Source organism: Sebastes umbrosus, chromosome 4, assembly GCF_015220745.1.
Source record: "Sebastes umbrosus isolate fSebUmb1 chromosome 4, fSebUmb1.pri, whole genome shotgun sequence".
NCBI lineage: Eukaryota > Metazoa > Chordata > Actinopteri > Perciformes > Sebastidae > Sebastes > Sebastes umbrosus.
In genome coordinates this window covers 30,977,994-31,002,584 of record NC_051272.1, presented here as the reverse complement: position 1 = coordinate 31,002,584, position 24,591 = coordinate 30,977,994, and the positions used below count along the sequence as shown (strand labels likewise).

General features: G+C 39.7%; 2 protein-coding genes across 5 annotated transcripts in view; both read left to right on the top strand.

The window, feature by feature from the left end:
- mical3a (microtubule associated monooxygenase, calponin and LIM domain containing 3a) overlaps nt 1-12,030 on the top strand; it is a 77,895-nt gene extending 65,865 nt beyond the window's left edge. For all 3 annotated transcript variants that reach the window (XM_037767093.1, XM_037767092.1, XM_037767094.1), the window contains 4 exons: nt 4,072-4,191; nt 7,619-7,718; nt 9,714-9,787; nt 9,880-12,030. In XM_037767093.1, coding sequence (XP_037623021.1) covers nt 4,072-4,191; nt 7,619-7,718; nt 9,714-9,787; nt 9,880-10,064 — 479 coding nt within the window. In that variant the 3' untranslated portion in view covers nt 10,065-12,030. The remainder of the gene's footprint in view (nt 1-4,071; nt 4,192-7,618; nt 7,719-9,713; nt 9,788-9,879) is intronic.
- Nucleotides 12,031-13,958: 1,928 nt separating this feature from the next.
- Nucleotides 13,959-24,591, top strand: part of ttc38 (tetratricopeptide repeat domain 38) — a 17,698-nt gene continuing 7,065 nt past the window's right edge. For both annotated transcript variants that reach the window (XM_037767754.1, XM_037767752.1), the window contains exons 1-5: nt 13,959-14,102; nt 14,554-14,631; nt 15,439-15,520; nt 17,972-18,143; nt 22,068-22,241. In XM_037767754.1, coding sequence (XP_037623682.1) covers nt 14,073-14,102; nt 14,554-14,631; nt 15,439-15,520; nt 17,972-18,143; nt 22,068-22,241 — 536 coding nt within the window. In that variant the 5' untranslated portion in view covers nt 13,959-14,072. The remainder of the gene's footprint in view (nt 14,103-14,553; nt 14,632-15,438; nt 15,521-17,971; nt 18,144-22,067; nt 22,242-24,591) is intronic.

Below are 24,591 nucleotides of genomic sequence, written 5' to 3'. Positions count from 1 at the left end.
CATACTGCAGAGTCAGAAATCCAAACGGCAATATAGATTCTTCTTGCATTCAAAGAAACACTGTGCATGCGCTGAGGACCAGTCCAGTAGAGACAACATAATGAAGATAGTAATTCAATGAAACTAGGGCTGTCAATCGATTAAAATATTTAATCCCGATTAATCGCATGTTATTCAGACATTTTTTTTATCTGTTCAAAATGTACCTTAAAAGGGAGATTTGGTAAGTGGTGGACAAATATGCGTGCTTTATGCAAATGTATGAATATATTTATTATTGGAAATCAATTAACAACACAAAACAATGACAAATATTGTCCAGAAACCCTCACAGGTACTGCATTTAGCATAAAAAAAATATACAGTCAGTGTGCTGACTTGACTATGACTTGCCCAAAACTGCAAATGATTATCATAAAGTGGGCATGTCTGTAAAGGGGAGACTCGTGGGTACCCATAGAACTCATTTTATTCACATATCTTGAGGTCAGAGGTCAAGGGAATCCTTTGAAAATGGCCATGCCCGTTTTTCCTCGCCAAAATTGAGAAATATGACATAGTTGGTACCAATGGATTCCTGGGGTTTTGCTAATTTCATATGAAACCAGTATCTTCACTCTAGCCTTAAAACTGAGCCCACAACAACCTACAAATTGAAAGTTGCGTTAATGCGTTAAAGAAATTAGTGGCGTTAAAACAAATTTGCGTCAACACGATAATAATGCGTTAATGTTGACAGCCCCAAATAAAACAAAAGTAAATATTTATATATATTATTTCATACTACATATTGTACATGCTCTTTAAAGATGGCCTCCTTTGCATATTCATTCATACATATTGTGCTGGGAAATAAATTATACATACAGTACTTTGATAACCAAATTCATGCATAATGGTTGAGATGGTGTAAAAAGTACTTTTTGAATCTTGATTTAAAGTTAAAAGCTGCTGATTATATCTTTTTGTCAGTGAATCCCATGAAAAGACCCAAACCAACAATATTTGTTTTACTATCCACTGTGCAAATGTTTGTTTACATACACAGATACCCCCCCAACCCCCGTGAAAGTATTGCATAACCTGCCCCATACTAAACTGCTGGCATGGCTCTTAGCTTTCCCTCAGAGCTCGCTGCTGCTGTAGTTCTGTCCTGTAGTCCCAGCAAAGGCTCCCTTGACTTTCTCATACCTGCTCAGTTGCATAACTCCCCAAGTATGTGTGTACGTGTGTGCAGTGTGTGCAGTGTGTGCTAATAGGCAATGTTGCAACCATGGACCCTATGGAACAATAACAGTGTCCACCGTGACACCCCGACATCTCGTGGTATCTGTTGCTATCTTTTCGACTCTGGCATTGTTTTAATATGAGTCAAATGCCTCTTTTCCTCCTCAAGTCAGCAGGCTCTGTTTGCTTCATATTTATTCAGTGTCAGCGGAATCTCTCAGTAGGAGTGAAATATAAAGGTGCATTTCCACATATTTGAACAAGGTCTGTGCTTCTCTGTTGGTTTTGTACTGCTGGTTGTTGTTGCTTCATTGAACAGGAGATAGTGTGGAGTTTTGACGCAAAGATGAGTATATATGTACACAAAAGAAGTTTTCCAACCAGGGTTCTTATAGGGACACGGTGTTTCATCAGCTCAAATCCAACATGTGAGTTTGAGTTGATAGAGGTTATCCATTCCGTGTAGAATGTGTGAATACTAAAAACAAATTTTTGTGTGTCTCACTTTGACTATTTGCAACTGGAAGCGGTGTGTTTGTAGCGTTCTGAATGTGTTGTGGTGAAGGATTTGTCTTTGGGCTCTTCTCATTTCTCAGTTTGTACATCCTCGATTCCTTTCCTCGCCTCCTTTCCTCGTGTCTGAGTCCCTCCAACTTGAGATGCGAGCGGAGGAGGAGAGGAAGATACACAAGGAGAGAGGAGTCGAGGCAGCAGGCGTTTCACAAAATGAGACATCTGTGAGCTGCAACCATCATTTTAAAGCGACGTCGATTTTAAAGAGGACCTATTATGCTTATTTTCAGGTGCATACTTATTATATTTACATGCTTTAATGTTCAAAAAACGCTTTATTTTTGTTATACCGGCTGTGCTGCAGCACCTCTTTTCACCTTCTGTCTGAAACGCTCAGTTTGAGCTCCTCCCCCGCCCTCCTGAAAAGCCGAGTCTGATCTGATTGGTCAGCTGGCCCAATCTGAACTAAAACCAAACTCTTCGGACCCCGCTCCAGCTCCGCTCTAACTAGCTTTGTTTGAGTACGTGCCAAACTAGCTGTTAGGCAAAGTGTGTTACTTGGTGACGTCACCACGTTACGGAAGAAAAGGTAGGACTTCAAGCAAGGCGTTTCAGGCGTTTCAGGAGCAGTGTTTCTGTGGGGGGGAGTAACCTTTGGCGTGGACTTTGTAACTCAACAGACCTTTACATTCACAAAAAAATATATATTACACACTACAGGAAAGGGAAAAAGCACAAAAGCATAATAGGTCCCCTTTAAATATGACATGTGGCACAGCTGCATCATCTGTCCATTGTTTTGTCACGCCTCTTTTATACGTCACAGGTGCCAAAAACAGAAAAGGATACACCTGTGCATCTTTGCTCATAGCTCCTCCAGCAAGCCTCCTCTCTCCTCGAGATGCATTTTAGGAATTGAGGCATCCTTCAAGATGGTGCGCTGAGATCGCTTCCCGGGACACAGGCAGGAGGACGGAGGAGCGAGGAGACGAGGAGGCACAAAATAGAGAAATGAGAAGAGCGGTTCGTCTTTCTTACCGTGGTTGATCGTATGAAGGGGAATTGTAGAGTTTGGACTGAATACCAGGCTGTAAGGTGCATAGTTTCTCTATCAGCCCTGCAGGTGGCACCAAAACTAAACCTAGTGTAAACATGTCTGTACTCTGAATCTGCGATAAGTTATCTAATTTTAATCCTCTACTTTAATGATTAAAAAATTATGGATTTACTGAACATTAAGATCCAATGATGCATTTAATATTTGCATGATTTGGCGGAGCCATAAAAAAATGATTAGGACTCCAATCTGTCCGAAATAGATTATCTAAACTGCAGTTTTCCCAACAGATTTGTGCTTTTTCTCTGTGATAGTCCCTTGTAGTAATTATCTGGCATTACACTCTCCCGGCTCCTTTACCCACCAGCCTGATGACACTGTGTCTGCCTCTTATTTGTGTCATGTAATGGAACAAGCCCTTATATGTGTGTCCCTATCAAAGAGCTGTTACCCTCCAGCTATCTGCACATTCTCTCTGAATCTTCTTCACGTTATTCTATAGTCCTTATTTTGGGGTTTATTAAAGTAGCAACCACTATCTGTGATCTCACTTTTTGTGAGAAAAATAAGTATATTTTTGAAAAAAAGTCCTAATTTGCATTTCAATAGTAGCTACACTTCAAAAGTCGCCACACTGGCAACAGATTGAGCCGGGCGGTCTAAACATGTTCAAGAAGTGTTTACAGGGAGATGCTGAAACATCTTTAAAGAAGAAGCAATTATCTGCGTCTGTGAAAGAGATGGATCTCCTCAGTAATGGCTTTAATAATGAGATTAAATTAGTTTGTGTACTGCGATGAACACTGGCCATATGCGTAGGCTGTTCCCATTTCATAACTGACATAGGGTGCTGTTGCCTAATGGAAGATAATCTACAGACGAAAGATCAAACAGGGGATTATTTTCCCTCTCTGTGCTCCAAGTTTTCTGTCTTCTCTTGTTTTCATTTCTTATTCTTACTCCCTTTTTTTCATCCCTCACACTACACAGCTGATCTCTCCCACGTCCTCTCTCTAGGTGATTTGTCTTCCTCCTATCACAGTGCTCCTGCCCTCTTTTGATTTTCTCCTCAATTTTCTTTCTCCCTCATCACAACCCCCTCTCTCCCCCTCCACCCTCCACCCACGCTCTGTGTCCTCTACTCTTTTTCTCTCTCTCTGTGACGTCTGTGCTCTTCCTCCTGCATTACTTCCACCACTCTTTCTCTACCACCCACCCATGCACCCATCTATACGTCACTCCCTCACCCTCTGTCCCCTCTGTCAATGTGGAAGTTGAGCCCTTTGTGGGGATGCCACGCCGAAGACCTCTCTCCTTCTGCCCCTGCTGTTCCCCTGAAGGTAACGTAACCCCGCCGCCTCCGCTGACGGTTGTGGCGGGTTACCATGGCAACCGTAAGGATCTCCAGAACCGGGCTACCCCCTTGAGCCCCTCCCCTTTGTCCCCCCAACTGGTCCTCCTCCTCTTCCTGTCCTCCCCGTTTGTGTGTGTGATCAGGCTCAGTAGATTTCCCCCAAAACTCAGTGAAGTAGTGAGCCATTTATTATGAGGAAACTGATTTAATTGTTGAAAAAAGCTCCAAATATACATTTAATTTTCACAATTTTGCTCACTGCGTCAGAATGTATGCTGTAAAAGGCATTGGCTAATTGGTCTTTTTTTTTTTTCTTTTACACTTATTTAGTTATTTTATGTAGACTATCATCTTCCCCAAACCAAATAAGGAGCAGGATAGAGCCTATATCGTGACTTAAAACTCTAATGTACTGTACTAGTACCTTGGCTCCCACAGGGTAGATGTTCCAGCCATGTTGAGCAGGTATTTTTTAGGGTTATGTAATCTGAAACCCAACAAAATGTAGTTAGTTAGTAATAGATTACTTCTGTTGGAAGTAAGATACTGAGACGGGCATGCTAATGTTTGCAGCTTAGAGAAGACAAACACACTGATGAATCCCTTCCTCACACATTGGCTCCTTGGTGTTGCAAAAAAGACCCCACCATCCAAACTGTTTTAATAGTATACTATAGCTCTAGCTAGAGCGTGATTCGCATTCACGTTTTAACTTGAAGAGAAATCCAAAGCTCGATAGGCCGGCCGTGCAGTGTTGCCAGATTGGGCTATTTTTTATTTGATTAGCTGGTTAAAAATGACATGCAACATCAGCAATGACAACACAAGCTGATAACTGAAAGCCATCAAAACCAAATGCCAATTCACTTTATTACAACTAGGTTAAAACCTACTTTTTTATTCAGCTATTATTTGTCATAGACTTGTCAAGATTGCACATATAATTGAAGAATATGAAGTTTGAAAAAAAGTCATTTATTGTAACAAAGTAACTGTCAACAAAAACAAACACCCTCTCTAAAATGAAAATTAAAGGTGCCAAATTCAATATCCAGAACATTCATATAGCAGCAAACAACTATTTGCTATGTAAAAATATAGTCTTAATGTCTCCCTGAACAGAGAAGGAAGTCTCTCTCCCAAAGCTTCTCCGCGCTTTGTTGATGTTGACATCGCCAGGTCAACGGTATCATTGCAGAAGTGTAGCACCCACCCTCAAGTTAAAACCTGTTTCGACATTTTTTACACTGTTAGCACCAAAGAACGTATATTGCCTACAATTGAAAGTCAATTGTTCATTCCATTGCAACATCAGCGACCAGCCGCAAAGCTACGCTTTCGCCATTTTGGACTGAAAGTTGTCTCTTTGCTTCTATGCTCTTTGTTAGCACCATTAGCTGCGAGCTGCCGGCTCGCCTTCGCCATGTTGAGAACCGTTCAGAGTAGACAATATAAGTGCTCCAAATCCTGTATTTAGCACCTTTAAAAACTGGGCTAATTTTGTGATGACTGGGCTTTGATTAGGGTGCTTTTTGTCAGTCAAATCTGGCAACACGGCTGCTAAGCTAAGGCTATTCGCTGTTCAGGGGCAGGGTTATAGAACGGTCAATTGTAGCCTAGCAACACATGACAAACCCTCCAGTTTGAGCAGGAGCATTCATACTGATGGATATAGTAATGTGGTGTATCCGTTGTAATATTCTCATTTAACCACACAAGCATAGTGTCTCAGAAAATGGTGGTAGTGAAAAGATCTTTTTCCCTATTCCAAGAGGCTGCATTCACACAAAGGGGAAACTACTCTGCTGTAGTGTGTCTTTAATCAAACAGCATGTGTTTTCTGTTTAGCTAAAAAGAATCGTAAAGCTGCATAGTCCTTTGCAGTATCCATTTTTGCAGTTGTTATCCCTCAAATAAGTGTTAAAAGTGTCATGTACTCATAAAATTATAATAAAACCCGGGCGGTGAACACCTGAGACGTGGCTAGCTCCCGGCAAGTTTGTGGTTCAAGGAGTGAGAAAACTGCATGGTGTGATGATGAATTGTTATAAATATTCAAGTCTTACACAAAACAAGTCCTAAAAAAATAATGGATCATCTGGTTTGTTCCCGTATCTAACACCTGTCACTGGAAATTTTGCCTGGGCTGCCAATCGGTGTAGAGTAACATGCTTTTGTGTTTGTGTGCGATCAGAGTGTTTTGTTCCTTCTTTTTTGCTGTTACTTCCTTGTAATGGACGGCTCTCCTTTTTGTGTTCGGAGGCCTTGGGCTGAAGGATGGTGACGGTGGTACAGGTTGAAGTAGTTTAAGAGAAAAGCATCCATTTGTAGGACAGTCTTGGCTTGCTTATAGAATTCCTCCTGTCTCCACGTGTTGTATTCCTCTCCAGTGTGAGCAGCTCTTCTCTAGCTTTGCCTCTCTCTGTCCCTTGTCTGTTAATTAGCGAGAGCCAGCCCCCGAGACCACAACCATGCGATTTATGTGTGTACAATGTTTTTCCTTTTCGTTTTGCAAGAGCCTCCTCTTCCCGAGCTAAGTATGTCACGCTGCATCGAGGTTTGCCTTCCGGTGTTTCATTGAAACCGCTTGGCTCCACCTGCTGCAGTCAGATAAATGGAAAGGAATGCATCGCCCCGGCTGCAGACCTTTTCTTAAGCATGCCACACAGACCGGTCTTCTCTGCAGGAGAAGTGAGCCGCTGTTCTGCTCTCTGACTGATTGTGCCGATTATGAAAAGTGCGCAGCTGCAATGCATGATGCCAGTAAAGTGCCGAACATGCTTTACCCTGAGGCAGACTTAATAGAGGAGTGTGAGCTTCACTATTGGTCTCAATGATAAGTCATCCCATGAACATTTGACCTTGTAATTGAATATGTAAAGACAGCAGAATAATTCATGCACTTTTTTTCCCCCGCCCTCAAACCGCTCAGCATGAATGGGATGTAAAAGGATTTTATTCTGCTGTGGGCAGGGGAGGATGAAGAATTTCCATAGGGTCCTTGGGTTTACTTCTCTGTCTTGTCTTAGCTACTGATTGGTGTGTTTGCGTTTTGTCTTACTACCCACCCACTCTGGAAAAAAAAAAACTGATAGGAGGAGGTAGTTGCTCCCAAAGAGCAGCTACGTCTGACACTAAGTCCAAACTGGGTAACACAAGCTCTCAACTTTGTAAATACAGGTATTATCTGTTTGTGTGTGTGTTTGTGTGTGTGTGGGATGTGTGTGTGTATATATGCTTTTACCAAAGTTGAAACCTGTAAGCTCTACGCCATCTTTAAGTATGGCGTGACTGACCACGTTGGTGTCGATGTCCATCCTCCCACCTCACCATCCCCCGGCAAGGACATCCTGGCTTGGCTGTCATTGCATTACCCGTGTCGAGTCCTTGTCTGTGTGACATCACTGTCATCTCCCGGCCATCTGGCGTCTCACTGCCACTCTGTGCTTCCTTCTTCCTCCTTCCAGGCATGGGCAAGAAGGACGATCCCAAGCTAATGCAAGAGTGGTTCAAGCTGGTGCAGGAGAAAAATGCCCTGGTCCGCTATGAGTCAGAACTCATGATATTGTAAGTACATTATTTGACTGTTGAGACGGATAGGCTAGTCGAAGAACTGATTCGTCAAAGTGTAGTAACCAAGTAGCTAGTTTGAAATGTGTCGTGTGTTTTATGAGAATATAAAAGCTATAAAAACTATATTCTATCTATATTATAGCTGTCAATCGATTAAAATATTTAATTGCAATTAATCGCATGATTGTCCATAGTTGATCATGATTAATTCGCGCATCTTTTATCTGTTCAAAATGTACCTTAAAGGGAGATTTGTCAAGTATTTAATACTCTTATCAACATGGGAGTGGACAAATATGCTTGCTTTATGCAAATGTATGTATACATTTATTATTGGAAATCAATTAACAGCACAAAACAATGACAAATATTGTCCAGAAACCCTCACAGGTACTGCATTTAGCATAAAAAATATGTTCAAATCATAACATGGCAAACTGCAGCCCAACAGGCAACAACAGCTGTCAGTGTGTCAGTGTGCTGACTTGACTATGACTTGCCCCAAACTGCATGTGATTATCATAAAGTGGTCATGTCTGTAAAGGGGAGACTCGTGGGTACCCATAAAACCCATTTTCATTCACATATCTCGAGGTCAGAGGTCAAGGGACCCCTTTGAAAATGGCCATGCCAGTTTTTCCTCGCCAAAATTTAGCGCAAGTTTGCAGCGTTATTTAGCCTCTTTCGCGACAAGTCAGTATGACATGGTTGGTATCAATGGATTCCTTAGGTTTTTTTAGTTTCATATGATGCCAGTATCTTCACTCTAGCTTTAAAACTGAGCCCGTTACAACCTAAAAAACGCAAGTTATGCTAATGCATTAAAGAAATTAGTGGCATTAAAACAAATTTGAGTTAACGCGATATTATTGTGTTCATTTTGCCAGCCCTAATCTAATTTATATACATTGGTAAGCAAGACCAGACATCTATAGTCACACTGAGCTGTACTTTCGCAGATTAACATTCATCACCTTCAGCTGTCCTTTGCCAGGCTCACCTGTGTTTTTTTTAGATTATCTCGATAAGATGCATACAGTTAGTTTGGTAACGCGGTAATGTTCAGCCTGCTGTTTTAATTATTCTCAAAGTACAGCTGAGGCTGATGGGAATTTGGAGGTTAATTTATGAGGTGTCCTTTTACTAGGTATCCTAGTTAATGATTAAGTGATTTCATTAAAGTCAAAGCGCACCTCCTTCCTAAACATTCAAACGGTGCTTAAACATGAGAAATGTTGCACTTTTTAGTGAACAGCAGGTCTATTTTTATTCTTTTTATTAAATAAGAAATTTAGAATGTCTGGAAGAGCACAGTAATAAAATTGTCAAATCATATTTTAGTTGCCTTTTGTGAGTTGATATAAATGCAACTGATTGTGTGAAATGGGCATATGATATCCTCTCATATCGATGGCAGACCCCTGAATTGAATTGAATCTAAATCGTATCTTGGCAGACTTTGTGATATCAGCAAATATCGCATCGTTGTCCAAATAATCGATATATTGTCGTATCATGAAGAAACACGCCATTTACATCCCTACAGGGCAATGAACGGTACTGTCATCCCTAAAGATTTAATGCATCCTGTGATGACCTGATGATGTAATAATAGTCCATCATTTAAGTACAAGGCAGTTATAACCTAATCCAGAGTGTACAGGAGATAAAATACTGACCTCCTTAATTTTATGATTATTATTACATCATGAGTTTAAAAAGGTTGTTAAACCTGATGAAGTCATAATCATATTTCAACATAATGACATGATCTGATATGTGATCATATTGCAATCCATTAGAGAAACAACTTTATTACACTCTGACAAGTCATTAAATGGTCCAGCGTTATCTCACGATCAGTGACTAAATGCTTTTAGATTGACTATTCATCTTTTTTAGAGAAACAAATAATAAAAAAAAAGCTGTGATTCGTCTGTGAAACAAACTTAGCTCGTTCGTTTTTTTTCCTCTCCTTTCGTCCTCAAGTGCCAGAGAGTTGGAGCTGGAGGACCGGCAGAGCCGACTGCAGCAGGAACTAAGGGAGCGAATGGCTGTGGAAGGTGAATGTTAATGAACTAACAGCCCGGACTGTTTAGCTCCGTGTAATCTGCTCCCTCTTTTTAACTCCTGTGTTTTACTGTGCGTCTCTCAGACCACCTGAAGACGGAGAAGGAGCTCAGTCAGGAGAAGCAGATCTTGAACGAGATGTTGGAGGTGGTGGAGCAGCGCGATGCCCTGGTGGCCCTCTTGGATGAGCAGAGGCTCCGGGAGAAGGAGGAGGACAAGGACCTGGAATCCGTTATGCTCTCCAAGGGCTTCAACCTCAACTGGGCCTAAAGGGAGTGAAATAATTTCTCATCAAGTCCCGGGAAAAGAGTTGTGATAGGTGGCCCCTGCCTCAACTTTTTTGATCAGAATAGTCTGCTGAACACCTGCAGCCGTGAATGTGTAAAGATTCCCCCAACACACACACAAACACTACGACTGCCTCAGACATCGAAGCAACGTTTACATATCCCCTGCCCAAAGGCAGTCCCGGTTAATCACTTTGCAGTTTTGCTTGCTCTTGCTCTCTGAGGGTGTAGAGGCGAGTACATTTCTCAGCTTTATCATCCCAGCCTTGAAGTGGATCCTCTCAAACAGGGGGGGGCCTTTGGGAGAATGTTTAAAGACTTGTTTCATTCTCGATTATCTAAAGGGAAGAATGCAGTTTGGTCCTGCTGATGTAAAGGAATTGTAAAGAATTGTGTTTTTTGTGTATAGTTGTGTAGAACAAGTCACATTTTTGGCGGATGAGGGTCCTCTCCTTTTTTTTTCCCCGAAAAGGACTGCTACAGAGGTGCGTTCAAATGCTGGAGTCTCAATCTAAGATTCTCCTTTTTAGTCTGACTATAGGATGGACATCCTCTGCTGAAGCTGCCTTTCTATCCAGTGACAAACTGACTTCTGCATCCTTGAACTGTAAAGACAACAAAAGGCTCTTTTTTTCCCCCTCACAGAGTGTTTTAGTGAGTCAACACTAAGAATCCATTAAATATGGCCATGCTTTTTTATATTTATTATGTTTGTTTGATTTAACAGATACACATGTTTGTTTTGTTTTGCATTCACAGGAGAGTGCCCAGACAGTCATTATCTTGCACTTGTGCATGACTCAGATGCACCCACAAGCCATTGCATGTCAGGAATGAAGGCTGCAGGCACATAGAAGAACCTTTACCTTGTCTTTGATAGCTAGGACGAGTACAGACTTATACTATATATGAACACTTAAAGCGTTTCACATTTCTCGATAATGACGGGCCTCTCCTTGACATGCCGTTCACTGTATATCACACTGACAGTTATCGTTTACAAAATACTTCTCCATATTCGGGATTGGATGTTTATGTTTATGGTAAACGGTAGCGAGGTAAACCAACTGTTGAAGGGATTCATCTTTGAAGGAACTCTCTTTAAATTCAGGTATGTGTCCTACCGTGTGTGTGTTAACATCGGGATGTTATAGAGAAGCCAATTTCACTGTTGTTAAATGAGAGATCAGCGTAAGCTCACATTACTCATTTTTGTGCCACAGGTCTGTCTGTTGGTGGATATGCTGCAATATCTGAGGAGTACACCACAAGGACTTATACACTACACACCACTCACATCAGTACATGGCAGTGTTAATACTTTACCCTTGAACAAGATGCCTTTTTTCATTTTCATTCTCTATACTTAAGTTATATTTTTATTTTTCTGAGTCGACTTGTTTTTGAGGTAGTCACATACGTGCATCCCACTGGAACTCTAGATTTTTACTTTTTTTTTCTCAAATACTTTTATACAGCAGGTCCCCAAACAAACAAATAGATGATTTTAAATGGGGGAGGCGCTGACGAAATGCAAAGTGCTTTATGAGCAATTTGCATCAAACAGGAACGTTAAGGTTCATCTGGCGGGCAGTCAAATCTAATAGCCTTTTTGACAACTGTAAAAAATCCAGGTGGTCACTGTTTTACAGCACAGAAACACTAAAGGCTATATTTATGACTTGGTTATGAGCTGTGAATAAAAACAAAAGTGATATCATTTTAAGGGTTTGTTGTTTTAGATGGCGTGTGATAAGTTTGACATGATTGTATTGATATTTATTAACATGTGTGCAAACTGTATTATATGTAAAGAAAATGAATCCTAATTTTTAAACTGTTCTGTCGACACATGACTTGTAATGTAAATGCTTCATGTAGCTAAAATGCATAGAGGTGTTGGATGTATGCTGAAAACGGCAATAAAACAATGCAGTTGTTCTTTTAAATGTCTGTCCACTGGAGCCTCACTTTTTAATGGATTATAATGGTTATGAAGAGGTTTTAGATAACCATTATGGACCACAATTGTAAGATAAAACTGACAATCTTTGGCTGATTTCCTCCTACTTACCGTTCCCTCCACTGCCATTTCCAGCTCTGACTTAATGAGAAGGCTAAAATCTATTTCTGCAGAGAATGAGAGATAGTGTAGCAAAGAGATTAACAATAAACCCAAATGTATATAAGTGGGTTTTGTAATACAGTCAGTGAGTCAACATGGGTTTGGAAACAAAGTGTTTATATTTAGTAGCATATATATTTTTGATAGATACTCAATAAACCATAGCTAAATATGGACCTTTATTTATCCCTGGGGGAGAAATCGGTTTTGCCGCAGTAGCAATAACAGCACACGGCTAGACACAAGATTAAAAAACACACATACATAACCACATAAATATAGGAGTAAAAAGGTAAAAACATGAAGTATAAAAAGTTACAATATTTTTGAAAAGAAGTGCTGATGCTACCTGTGCTTTACAGAATTAAGCAGCGAAATGGAAGAGGGTATGGAAGAGAATTTATATCCGTTAGTTTTGACTGATGGTCGTCTGTCAGTGAGGCGGGAACCTGAGGGTAAAAAACTTAAATTCTAAGTGCAGGGGGTGGGCGCTGCCATATAATGGATTCTGCCACAGTGCGCTCTGTGATGGAGCCATTGAAGGAGTAGTCCAGCAATTTAGTGTTGCACCTCTATAAAGTTGGGGGACTCAAAAGAGACAGGATAAAGAACGGTTGAAAAGCAGCCGGCCAAGAAAACAGGATTTGTTTTTTGGGCTTTTGCCATTATCTGATAGTGATAGTATAGACATGACAGGGGGAGAGAGAGAGAGAGGGGATGACATGCAGCAAAGGGCCGCGGGTCGGATTAAGGACTCAGCCTTAATACATGGGCACCCGCTCTACCTGGTGAGCTACCGGGGCACCCATCTGTTCATTTTTAAGTCTTCCGACACAAGCCGAGATAACTCTGATGACATCATCAGGGGTTTGGTCTCTCATAACCATTGATGCCACCAAGGGTAATTTTCTCAGACTTGACAAAGCTTCACCAGGGGCCAAAAAAGACAACTGTTTTTCTCAGACTACGTAGCCCTCCTCAGGACAAGTAAACTAACCGATAGGCTACGTTTAAAATCAGTGGAATACTTATTTAACCTTGAAAAAGCTGTGTGCTAATCCAGTGGTTTTCAAAGTGGGGTCCGGGGGACACCCAAGGGTCCTTGATCCCCCTTTTTGATGGTCCCTAGCAAAAAAAAGATGAATAATTTAGTTTCAGTAAAATTCCATCCATAAGTAACAAAATGACAGAATGTATGACTATTTTGGTCATGGGTGGTTTCATACACTTACTGTAATATAACATCTAAAAGTCCTATCAGATGGGGAACCCTGGGACAAAGTCTTATCAAATGGGGGTCTTATCTCTAGTTGTTGTCAGTTTAGGAATTGTAAAACAGTTTGGGGAATCACTGCTCTATATCAATGGGAGAGAAATTAACAAAATAAAATAAGTAAATAAAAACCTGCAGTTAATTGATTTTATGTAAGAGGTGCTATTCTGTATTTTTTTTAAAATTTGTTTTAAATTTGTTTTTTCTTAAAAGCCTAACCAGGGACAAGGTCTGCAAATTAGCTATGGCTAGAAGTCCTATATACCTTGCATCGGTTGCACTTTAATTAAGTGTAACAATGCCTATTTATTGTCCCTGTCAAATAAACTAATAAATAAATAAATAAAATGTCCATTCTCCTCACTACCATTAACAAAAAAGTGAAAAAAATGTATTATTGAAAGTAGGCGTAAGTATTATTTCGATACAAACATTTTACAAGTTAAGTTTGGTCTTATTTTGAAAGCAAGTCATCTACTAACAACATCCGGTTATTTTTTCTTTTCTCGTGTAACTGCTGCAGCTGTGCAGCTCCAGCTGAGAGCGTGACACAGTACAACGCTTATCGAAGTTCAGGCGAGCTGCACTAAAAAATGATGGCTTCAAGTTTCAGGGACTGCAAGGTTTGTGGTGGGGCTTCACTTTCTCTGTTTATGTGCTTTTAAATCACAAGATTATCGAGGTTAATAACGTGTTGCGTTCATGTGCACACTAGAGGAAATAATGGCGATGTGGGGCGGACGGGTCACATGCAGGTCTGTGAAGACTAAAATCTATAATGTCCACCATAACTGTGTCTGAATTATGAACTTCTTGTAGCGTGTTTTTCTTTAATATTAGTAACATTGAAACCAACCTAAATATGAAAACAAGATGATTGAGGTTGAGGTTGGAGACGTGTGCAAAGTTTTCTGAGGCGGACTTGAAAATCAGGAAAAAGTGCTGTGTGCAGCAATAAATCCTACTGTGTGTGTGTGTGTGTGTGTGCGTGCGTGTGCGTGCGTGTGTGTGTGTGTGCAAAACTTCCACTGCTGGGTAGATACACAGTATTTATATCCTTTCTGTCCCTTCCAGGCATGGAGTGCAGAAGGTCTTCCATTGTCCACCAGCAGTAATGAGGCTTGCAAGCTCTATGATGCCTTACTCACTCAGGTAACCTACTTCCCCACCACCACCACCACCACCAATATTAACCCATGATTACATTTAACTCCAGTTACAGTCCACACACCACATACAACCACATCATCCTTTTTTTTATCCATCATTCTCTTTTAAAACATAATCTTTTTATCCATCACCATCCTTTTAGCCATCATTCTTTTACTTCTATCTATCTACCTATTTATATTTATTTTACTTTATTTTATCTTATTCTTTTTTAATCTTGCCTTAATTTGATTTGCACCCTGACTGACAGCCAGCCACCCCCACCCCTCCTCAAGCGCACACACACAGTCACATGATATTGATCTTGCCCAGTTATGTTGGCTTTTTTTAAGTTTTCTTTATTTCTTATTTATTTTTATTTTATTTTATTTATTTTTAATTTATTTTTCTCTCCATTTTGTTTTATCCATATTTCATTTTAATTTATTTTGTTATATATATATATATATATATATATATATATATATATATATATATATATAAAAATATAAATATATAAAAAACTCCTCAACTGGCCGGGCATAGGCCACTCTGCCTCAACACCAACTGGGCTCCTCCTCCATCTCCTCTCTCCTCCCTCCAATGATTGCCCATCTACGGATAGAAAAGGGCATAAGCCCTGAGCTATTAAACCAGGCTAACAAATTCACGAGTACGAGAACCTACTTCCACATACCCCTACAGTACACACACACACAAACACACACTGTGATGTTATCTGCAGACTACTGTATCAGTGAAAACAAAAATTGCAATTATCAACATCTCAATTTTTTGTTCGGCTCCTAGTATGTGAAATGGCGGAATGATGACACCGTGGGAGGATTTGAAGGATGCATTTCTGCTATCCAGGCAGCTGACCCTAACTTTGGTAAATACAAACATTATTCATTCATTTGCATTTAACATTTCACTTAACCAGGTAAGTCCCTAATGAGACGTGGAAACTCAGAGCAGCAGCAGAGTTTAAAAACGTATGAAAGGAGACAACAGCCAAATCAGTGTTAAAAGTTCAAATAAGAAAACAAGGAAGGGATGAAGGTAACGGTGCTAAAAATATCCAACTGCTAAAATAGCCTAATTAAAAATGACTGTGACCCTCTATACTTTAAATAAACATTGAAGAGGGCATTTCCTCAAAGTCCTAGTTCTAGTGAGAGGGAGCAACAATCATAAAAGCATATCATCTCTCATGCTTCTGGGTCATTAAACAAAGTAAAGTTAGGCTTAACATCCTGAGTAATCTAAGCACATAAATAGAGAACGGGCCGTGACCTGTAAAAAGGCAAAGATTCCCGCTCAGCTAAACAGACACTTTCCAAATAGACATTTTGATATGTTATAAAACTAGGTGCACATAAAGCCAAGTGTAATTAATAACAATATTAACAACTGCAATGAACATTTAGGTGAACCAGTTCCAGGACTGTGGTATTTTGCATGCTATCTCAGTGGAATGACTCACAGGGACAATTAAAGGAACTGAGGCGTACTTTAATGTTATTAGTTAACACCTGTGCTTTTCCTGCTGTGACAAGTAAAACATGTCTGCTATGCATGTGATATGATGAGACCTTGGATATCTAGCAATGACTTCCTGTGCTGTGTTGACCTTGAGTGGCAGAGGTTGATCATTAACTGTCTGCCAAACTAAGCAAATAGTGTGACTTTTGTAGTCCTTGTTATAGATGCTGCTGTTTATCACCATGTGTTCAGTTTGAGCTCTCATCAAGTGTTTCAAATGTTTGATTGTTGTTCATGCAAATGAATCACGCTGTTGTTGTGCAGGTTCAACGATTATTGATGCTCCCGAGAACTTGCAAGCTGCTTTTGACTTTAACTGAAACTACAGGATCAGAGTATTCAAATGTTGTCTATTTTATGGTTGCATAACCAAAACAAACTGAGGTCATAAGGTTTGAGATGAACATGAATCATAGTCAGTAGATCTGAATATATAACACAGTTGTCTTTGGATCAAAAACAAAGTGTTTGTTAACAAAATATTATTATTATTATTAGTAACTTTGTAGCCACATACATTTTTACTGTAGTTGTTGTTGCAGACTTGTTAAAATGTTGGACAGTTGCCCATAAAGAGCTTCAAGCTTCAGTAGGCAGAATATCTTTGGCATCATTGGGCAACAATTTCATAATAACCTTTCAGCATATTGTAATTTAAGTGCACTGAGAGAAAACTAGACTTCTGCACCTCCTCATGGCTCTGTTTTCAGGCTTTAAAAAATCTAGCTTTGGCCAATCACAGGTCATTTCAGAGAGAGAGAGAGAGAGAGAGAGCGTTCCTATTGGCTGTTCTAGAAATACAGATGTGCATGCACGTTCCTTCAGATGGTGAAAGACAGTTGATTCAATGGAAGAATATCCTGCCAGAAAAGTTGCTGTTCCAGCATTGGCAACAACTGCTTTTGGTGCAAAGCAACCCGAAAACGGATGATGGACTTACCGAAAAGAGTCTGACAACATTGGCAAAGCATTTCAGAGATGGACACAAAATGTTTCTAATAGTTTAGCCCTCTGCTCACAGCTGCAGATAGCACACGGCTATGGTAGCTACCGCAGTAGCTCGGCAAGTATCATTCCTTCTCTAGTTTAGCGGTTAACAGAAGGCTAGACTATTAGCAGCATGTTGTCTCCATCTCTGAAACGCTTTCGCCGATATTGTAGCTCGCTAGAGCCTCGAATCACAGTATGTCATCTGATATAGCTCTACAGGCTCCCGAGTATGCAAAGAATACAGGACGTTAACTCTCATAGCTATGCCGCTATATAACGGCATCGGGATCCCAGTCACGATTGGGATGATGATTGAAATGAATGACTAGTACTCGTACAGGTTACATGAAGCGTGTGCCCGTGCTCGCCTGGTGGGAGGTGCTTAGGACAGAGAGGAGAGCTGCAGGATGAGGGCAGTATTTTCAAAGTCTGGCTTTCTTTTTTTCACTTTTCCAGAAAACTGCCTACCCTGGGCTACCGCTTGAATTACAATATGGTGAAAAGTTATTATAGAATTTTTGCCCAATAACGCACAAACAATAAACTGCCTCCCCCTGCTTTAAGTGTAATTCATGACTGGAACATCCAGTTTGAAGTCAAATAGTCTGAGGGCATTTAACATAAACCTCATCTCATTAAACACCGACAGAGATTTAGAGGCCTTACTTTGCATCAAAAGGAAAACTTTTACAAGTGCATGTGATTTTTATTTATTTATTATTTTATTTTATTTAAATCTTTGTATGTAATCTAAATTGCAGTAACAAAGTCCAGAAGAAAAGTCCTGTGTTATCTGTTTTCCCTGTAGTTATGGGCCATGTGATCAGCACGGGGTTGGATCTGATGTCAACGTCGAGCTCCACCCGTCTGGACGAGCGTCTTGCCAGCGCTGTGAGGCGAACAGTGGAGCTGGCCAACAGCCAGGATATCTCTCCCAGAGAGAGGCTCCATGTCAAGGCTATGGAGCTCTTCTCTCGTGGGTAAGATCCAGAGCCAGTGTTAACACAGGAAATGCATTCAAAACAGAGGGATGAAAAAGAATTTGGTCATACAAGGGCCAGTGGTTACCAAAGAGGGTCTCAAGACCACAAGTGATCTTTGAAGTTGTAATAGGGGATCCCAACATGAATTACTGTCTGCCACATAGGGGCTTTTAAAGAAATGTATAGAAATCCCTCCTATACATATAACCTCCATTTAAAAAGACATGCAGTGCAGTAGTACCCGCAAGAGACAACATTTTATGAAGTAGTGGAATAATGCATACACACATACGGTACTGTATAGTACATCTTTAAAAATCTAAAGTTTTGGATATAAGGTATCAAACTTAGATGCGTGAATGGTATAAAAAACTATTAGTCATCACTTGAACAACAAATTAAAAACTATCTATAATTTTAAAATGTTCATCTAAAAATAAAACATTTATCATATGTACAAGCATCCTGCAAAATAAAATGTTTCTTTTAAAAAAAAGTCTCACTGTAGAAAACTGAATACAGTTTCAAATTTAGAATAACTAATCCAGCCCAAAGCTGTCTGTGAATCTTTTCTGACAGAAAAAGTAGAGGTAAGCTGAGGTATGGCTTAGGTGTTGTGGGGCCAATAATGAGCCACGCTGTTTGTTGTGTGTACGGTGTGCGTGTAGATGCGGGACTGAAACATAGCGACAGACACGGTTTCTTAGCCTGCTTGCTTTTCGTGGTTGTAAATAGGACTTTCGGCCCCTATTCCATTTTGCCCCAATTGTAGTGATCTACAGACGGAAGGAAAAAGACAGGGAAGCGAATGGACAGTCAACAAGAGAGAGAGAGAGAGAGAGAGAGACGCAAGCCACAACAGCTGTTTCTACGTGCCTCCATCTGCTGATTTTAGAGAATTGTTCATAAATTCAAAAATATCTAGTTCTCTGATAGTGCTACGTTTTTATGCGAGTGCTTAAATAAATGTATTCTTTGATTTTGAAACAGTAGCCTTAGGGGCCATTCACATGCAGCTTTTTTTGCGCCCTCAAATCAGTTGTTGTCAGTGTAGACGTGCGGCAGGAGCGTTCAAACACGAGAGCGACGCCGGCACGCAAGCGTTCCCACGTGCCTATTTTTCAGGGCGTGAGGACTGTGCCCCAAGATAAAAATAGTTCAACTTTTGGAACGCTGCAGCGCGCACCGCATGTCATGTGACGAGGAACAATCAATCACAGCCGGCAGATATCTTTTCCTTCTTCCATAAATATCCATTTATGGTATATATAGGGAGGAGAAATTAATCATTTTAGTGCAGGACTACCCAGAGCTTTGCCATCTGTCCCACCGACTATTTTACTGGCTTCACCCTTTCTGTCCGACGACGTCACAATATCCGGTTGAAAGGCGAGCCAAATTGACACAGACAAATTGAGCAGTGTTAGGGATTTACGGTGCTGGAAATCTATTTATCTTTGTTTTGACTTTGTTTAGTTTAATCAGTTTACTGCTAAATTACCGCAGCTTCATCATCATCGTCATCGCAGCATGCATGTTTTGGTTGCTTAGTAACGACAGGCGCGACAGGAGTACAACCTTTGAAGCACCTTGGATAAAAGGATGAAAGTGGCACGGCTGGCGTTTTCCATGCGTTTTTAGACGTGGCATGTGAACGGCCTCTTACGTTGTTGTTATTTAACCTTTCTGAAGATGCTGCTTTGATTGTCCCACAAATGTATTTTATTTTTAATAAATACATTTTAATTGTACCAACAGTATAATTAATATGCTGATATTTCTACTAGGGCTGTCAATCGATTAAAATATTTAATCGTGATTAATCGCATGATTGTCCATAGTTAATCAGGATTAATCGCACATTTTTTATCTGTTCAAAATGTACCTTAAAAGGAGATTTGTCAAGTATTTAATACTCTTATTAACATGGGAGTGGGCAAACATACTTTCTTTATGCAAATTTATGTATTTATTAATTATTGGAAATAATTTAACAACACGAAACGATGACGAATATTGTCTAGAAACCCTCACAAATACTACATTTAGCATAAAAAATATGCTCAAATCATAACATGGCAAACTGCAGCCCAACAGGCAACAACAGCTGTCAGTGTGTCAGTGTGCTGACTTGACTATGACTTGCCCAAAACTGCATGTGATTATCATAAAGTGGGCATGTCTGTAAAGGGGAGACTCGTGGGTACCCATAGAACCCATTTTCATTCACATATCTTGAGGTCAGAGGTCAAGGGACCCCTTTGAAATGGTCATAACAGTTTTTCCTCGCCAAAATTTAACGTAAGGTTGGAGCGTTATTTAGCCTCCTTCACTACAAGCTAGTATGACATGGTTGGTACCAATGGATTCCTTCAAGTTTCATATGATGTCAGTATCTTCACTCTAGCTGAGAAAACTGAGCCTGCTAAGACCTAAAAATTGCGAGTTGCATTAAATAAACTAGTGGCATGAAAACAAATTTGCATTAATGCGTTATTATGTTAACTTTGACAGCCCTCTGAAGTTGATGAACTCACATGATTCTTGCAATTTCTTGCACATGGTTGAATTAGTCAGCTAAATGAATGTGATGTAAATGTAAGTGATGGTATATGAAATTACAAGGAAGGAACTAAATAGAAAACATGCTCATGACTGAACAGCAAAAATTTAATTGAAAGCTAGAATTACCGCCCCGCAGTTGTATGCCTCCGCCAAACATTCAAGTTGCAGTTTACATCCATGTCTGTCCAAAATGTCATCACTACATCATTTTATCCTGCTGGACATTTGTGCAAAATTGTCATAATTAGGATATGAATTCTTGAGTTATGGCCAAAAACGTGTTTTTGAGGTCAAAGTGACCTTGTCCTTTGACTACCACATCTAATCAGTTCATCATAGAGTCCAAGTGGACGTTTGTGCCAAATTTGAAGAAATTCCCTCAGGCGCTCCTGAGATATCACGTTCACAAGAACGGACCGGACGGCTGACGGACGTATGTACAGACGGACAACCCGAAAACCTAATACATTTTGGCCATGGCATGGAGGCATACAAATCGAAATAATTTCACAAGCAAGCAGTACATTTTGTTTTATTGCCCCTATGTGTAGAATTTGACAATTAGAGATTCTGATGGCCCCTGGGGGTAGTATCAAAAATAACACTTTAGCAGACGGCAATGTACACAGCTACTTTTTTCTAGAAACATGTTTTAATCACACAGAAATTCTACATCTAGTTGCTTTAATATGGAATATATTTAGTGAAATAGTTTCAAGCAAGTTTCTTACAAAATATGTGTGTTATTGAGCTAATCTTTCACCCCCTTATATCAAACAAATGCCAGTATAAATACTCTGAGCAAAAGAGACATTTTCACTGATTTAATGCAACATGTTTTGATGTGAGGGCTACTGTGCAGTCAGTCAACATTAGGTCCAAATAGAGAAGAGATCAGTTTTGTTTATCATCATGCCAGAGGAAATAGGTTTGCCTGTGAAAGAATGAAGTCTTTCAAGACAACAAAAGACCTCAAGAATGTTTTAACGATCAGACAATGTTCATTCATCCATCCCCAAGTTCCTCTTTTTCTGTCCCCATGTGATACAGTCACATGCTTCAGATACACGGCATTCATCTGTTCTATTGTGTGCCAAGGACTCTGAATTTCAGTCACAATCCAGCAAGTAATATTTGTATTCTAACTGCAGTGTCTTGTTTCCCCGTGGTGTAGTATGATAACTGTCATATTGAGAAGACATTTTGTTTCTCAATATCGTCTTAGAGGATGCTTGATACTCTAATTCCCTCCGTTCAGCACAAAGTATATTGACGTCTTTGTGATTCTCATGGTTCACCTCTTCCGTTGTACTCCATTGCTGTCTTGTCTCTAACAGTGACTCATGTGTCTTGCAGATCTTTTCTCAAGGCCTGTGATGTATTGGAAGACATTCTGGTTGATCACCCCACTGATATGCTGGCTCTCAAGTTTGCTCATGATGGTTACTTCTACACGGGAGCCCAAACCCAGACAAGGGACTCTGTTGCCAGGGTGCTGCCCTACTGGAAACCCCATATGCCTTTGTTCAGGTACAGAAGACAGCATACATTACAAAATAAGCCTTTTGGATGAGTATAATCATACAAAACCTCAAACACAGGCAATATATAACATAAACTCTGTATCATCATGAGCATATGCACAGCTAATTAATGTGTTCAATTTGTGATTGGGCCTCCATAGACTTTAATGCATTATAAAACTCATAATAATTCATAAACTGACCAGTTGCGCATAAGATAATTATGATTATTGTACATAGTTTACTATGACTTTGTGTGGCAATACTGTACAGGCTTTTTAATGATATTTTATGACATGCTGTACTATTGCTTTTGTTATGACATCTTTGTGGATGATTTACCCAGTGACAGAAGTCAGGAAAGATCGACCACGCTGAGTTACAGAGGTCATCACTATTACAACAAAGATCACACCTCTTTACAAGATCGGTTACTTAGATGGCCTGTTGGTTGATGTTCTCCCAACCCACGTGGGCACATGGCACATGTTGGAAATTCTCCATTGTGTAGCATAATTGTTTAAGGACATTGTATATCTTTAAGCTGGCTACAGGTAAATGTCCTAATATCCACTCATACATAAACATCAAGGAAACCAACTACAACCTCTGAAAGACAGAATAGTGGCCGGGCCTGCCGGCGGGCCTTCGAATTGTTTATATAGTAAAAGACTGATACTTGACGTCCGTGTATCGATACAATATTGCCACGCAAACTATCGCGATATTATGTTGTATCGATTTTCTACCCCCCACCCCTAATACTGATACTACTACTAACTGCTTCTTATGACTTTTTTTATGACATACTATACTGTGACTTTTTGATGGCATACTAAACTGTGACTATTTCATGACATTTTTTTATGACATACTTTACTAAAACCTTTTTATGTAATTTGTATGTCGTTTTCACAACTTGTTTCCACTGGCCCCAAGTGGACAAAAAAATTAAATCAATTATTGCAGATTTTAACCCTCCTGTTGTCTTCGGGTCAAATTTGACCCATTTTCAAACTTCATTATATCATAAATATGGATGTCTTTCACCTAATTGCCCCAAAATTACATAGACGGTTCCCTTATATGGTCTTTGCAAAAATATAAATAATGACCACTACTTTCGTTGAATTTGGGGTATTTTATCCAAAATTATAGCACATGTGGTGTTCCTGGGTCAATTTTGACCCGGTGGTGCAATGTGTCAAACCGTCATTAAACTTTTTTTTAATATTATAATATTTGTAATATTCTGACTAAACTTTGACATATACCGGTCTGTGATTATCCATCAATGTTATTCCTCCATTTTTGAGTATAGTCCAAATAATTCATAATTTCTGTATTTTTTCCTTAAAAAAAATGAGGTTTCATTTCATATAAATTAGGTTTATTGACCATGAATTCCCCAAAAAAGTGTAAAACTTGTGGTCATGAGTTGAAATGAAGTTGGCCAAAAAGGTGTAATCCAGAATTGGGTGATAATTTATAATGTATACTTTAAAAACAGTCAAACCAGACCGGGTCAATTTTGACAACAACAGTTGCATGGTCGACGGGAAGACAACAGGAGGGTTAAAAATGTAGCAGTAGCTCATTAAATGTAGGCAAATTCTATAAAAACACAGAAAACTGCATAAAATTATGCATCTATGGATGTATGAACTACACAGTAAAAAAGGCCTACAAGAAAAATAAAATTATGCAAGAAAATATGAAGTTCTTTATAAGGATCAATAAAGTCACACAATGACGTGAAACACAGATAGTGTAGATACTAATGAACCTGTTGTTCATTCACATGTAGTGCAGTGGTGTGGCTGGTTGGCTGGTGGTTGTTAAGGAAAGTGTTTTTTACTGAGAAGGTACTGTATAGAGTTTTTCAAGAAGAGTCTGTTGAAGTGATTGAACCACACTGTCCTGCGGAGGGTAATCTCTCACACAGCGGGTAGCCTCGGTCTTCACCCTGTAATAATGCATGTCTTATGGGTGACAACTTGAAGCAAGTAAATTATTGTTTTCTTCCACATCTTTCCTGTGTAAGTATATACTATAGATGAGTCAGACCAAACAAAATCCCAGTTCATATTTTTACATTTAAGGGTAACATCCATGGCTCACAACAACAATATCATCAAGCCATGTCTGTAATACGGAGAGAAATCCTCATTATACTGTCACAACCATATCACAGTGAAAATAAAAGCCCAAATACTAACATTGCAATAATGTGAATGTTATTGGCATGATCAAAAGTTTGGGTTGCCACACAGAACTTGACACTGATTTAATGATCATGTTGACTTTAAAAAAAAAAAAAGTGAATCGGGTAATTTCACTCTAATTTATGCCCCGCA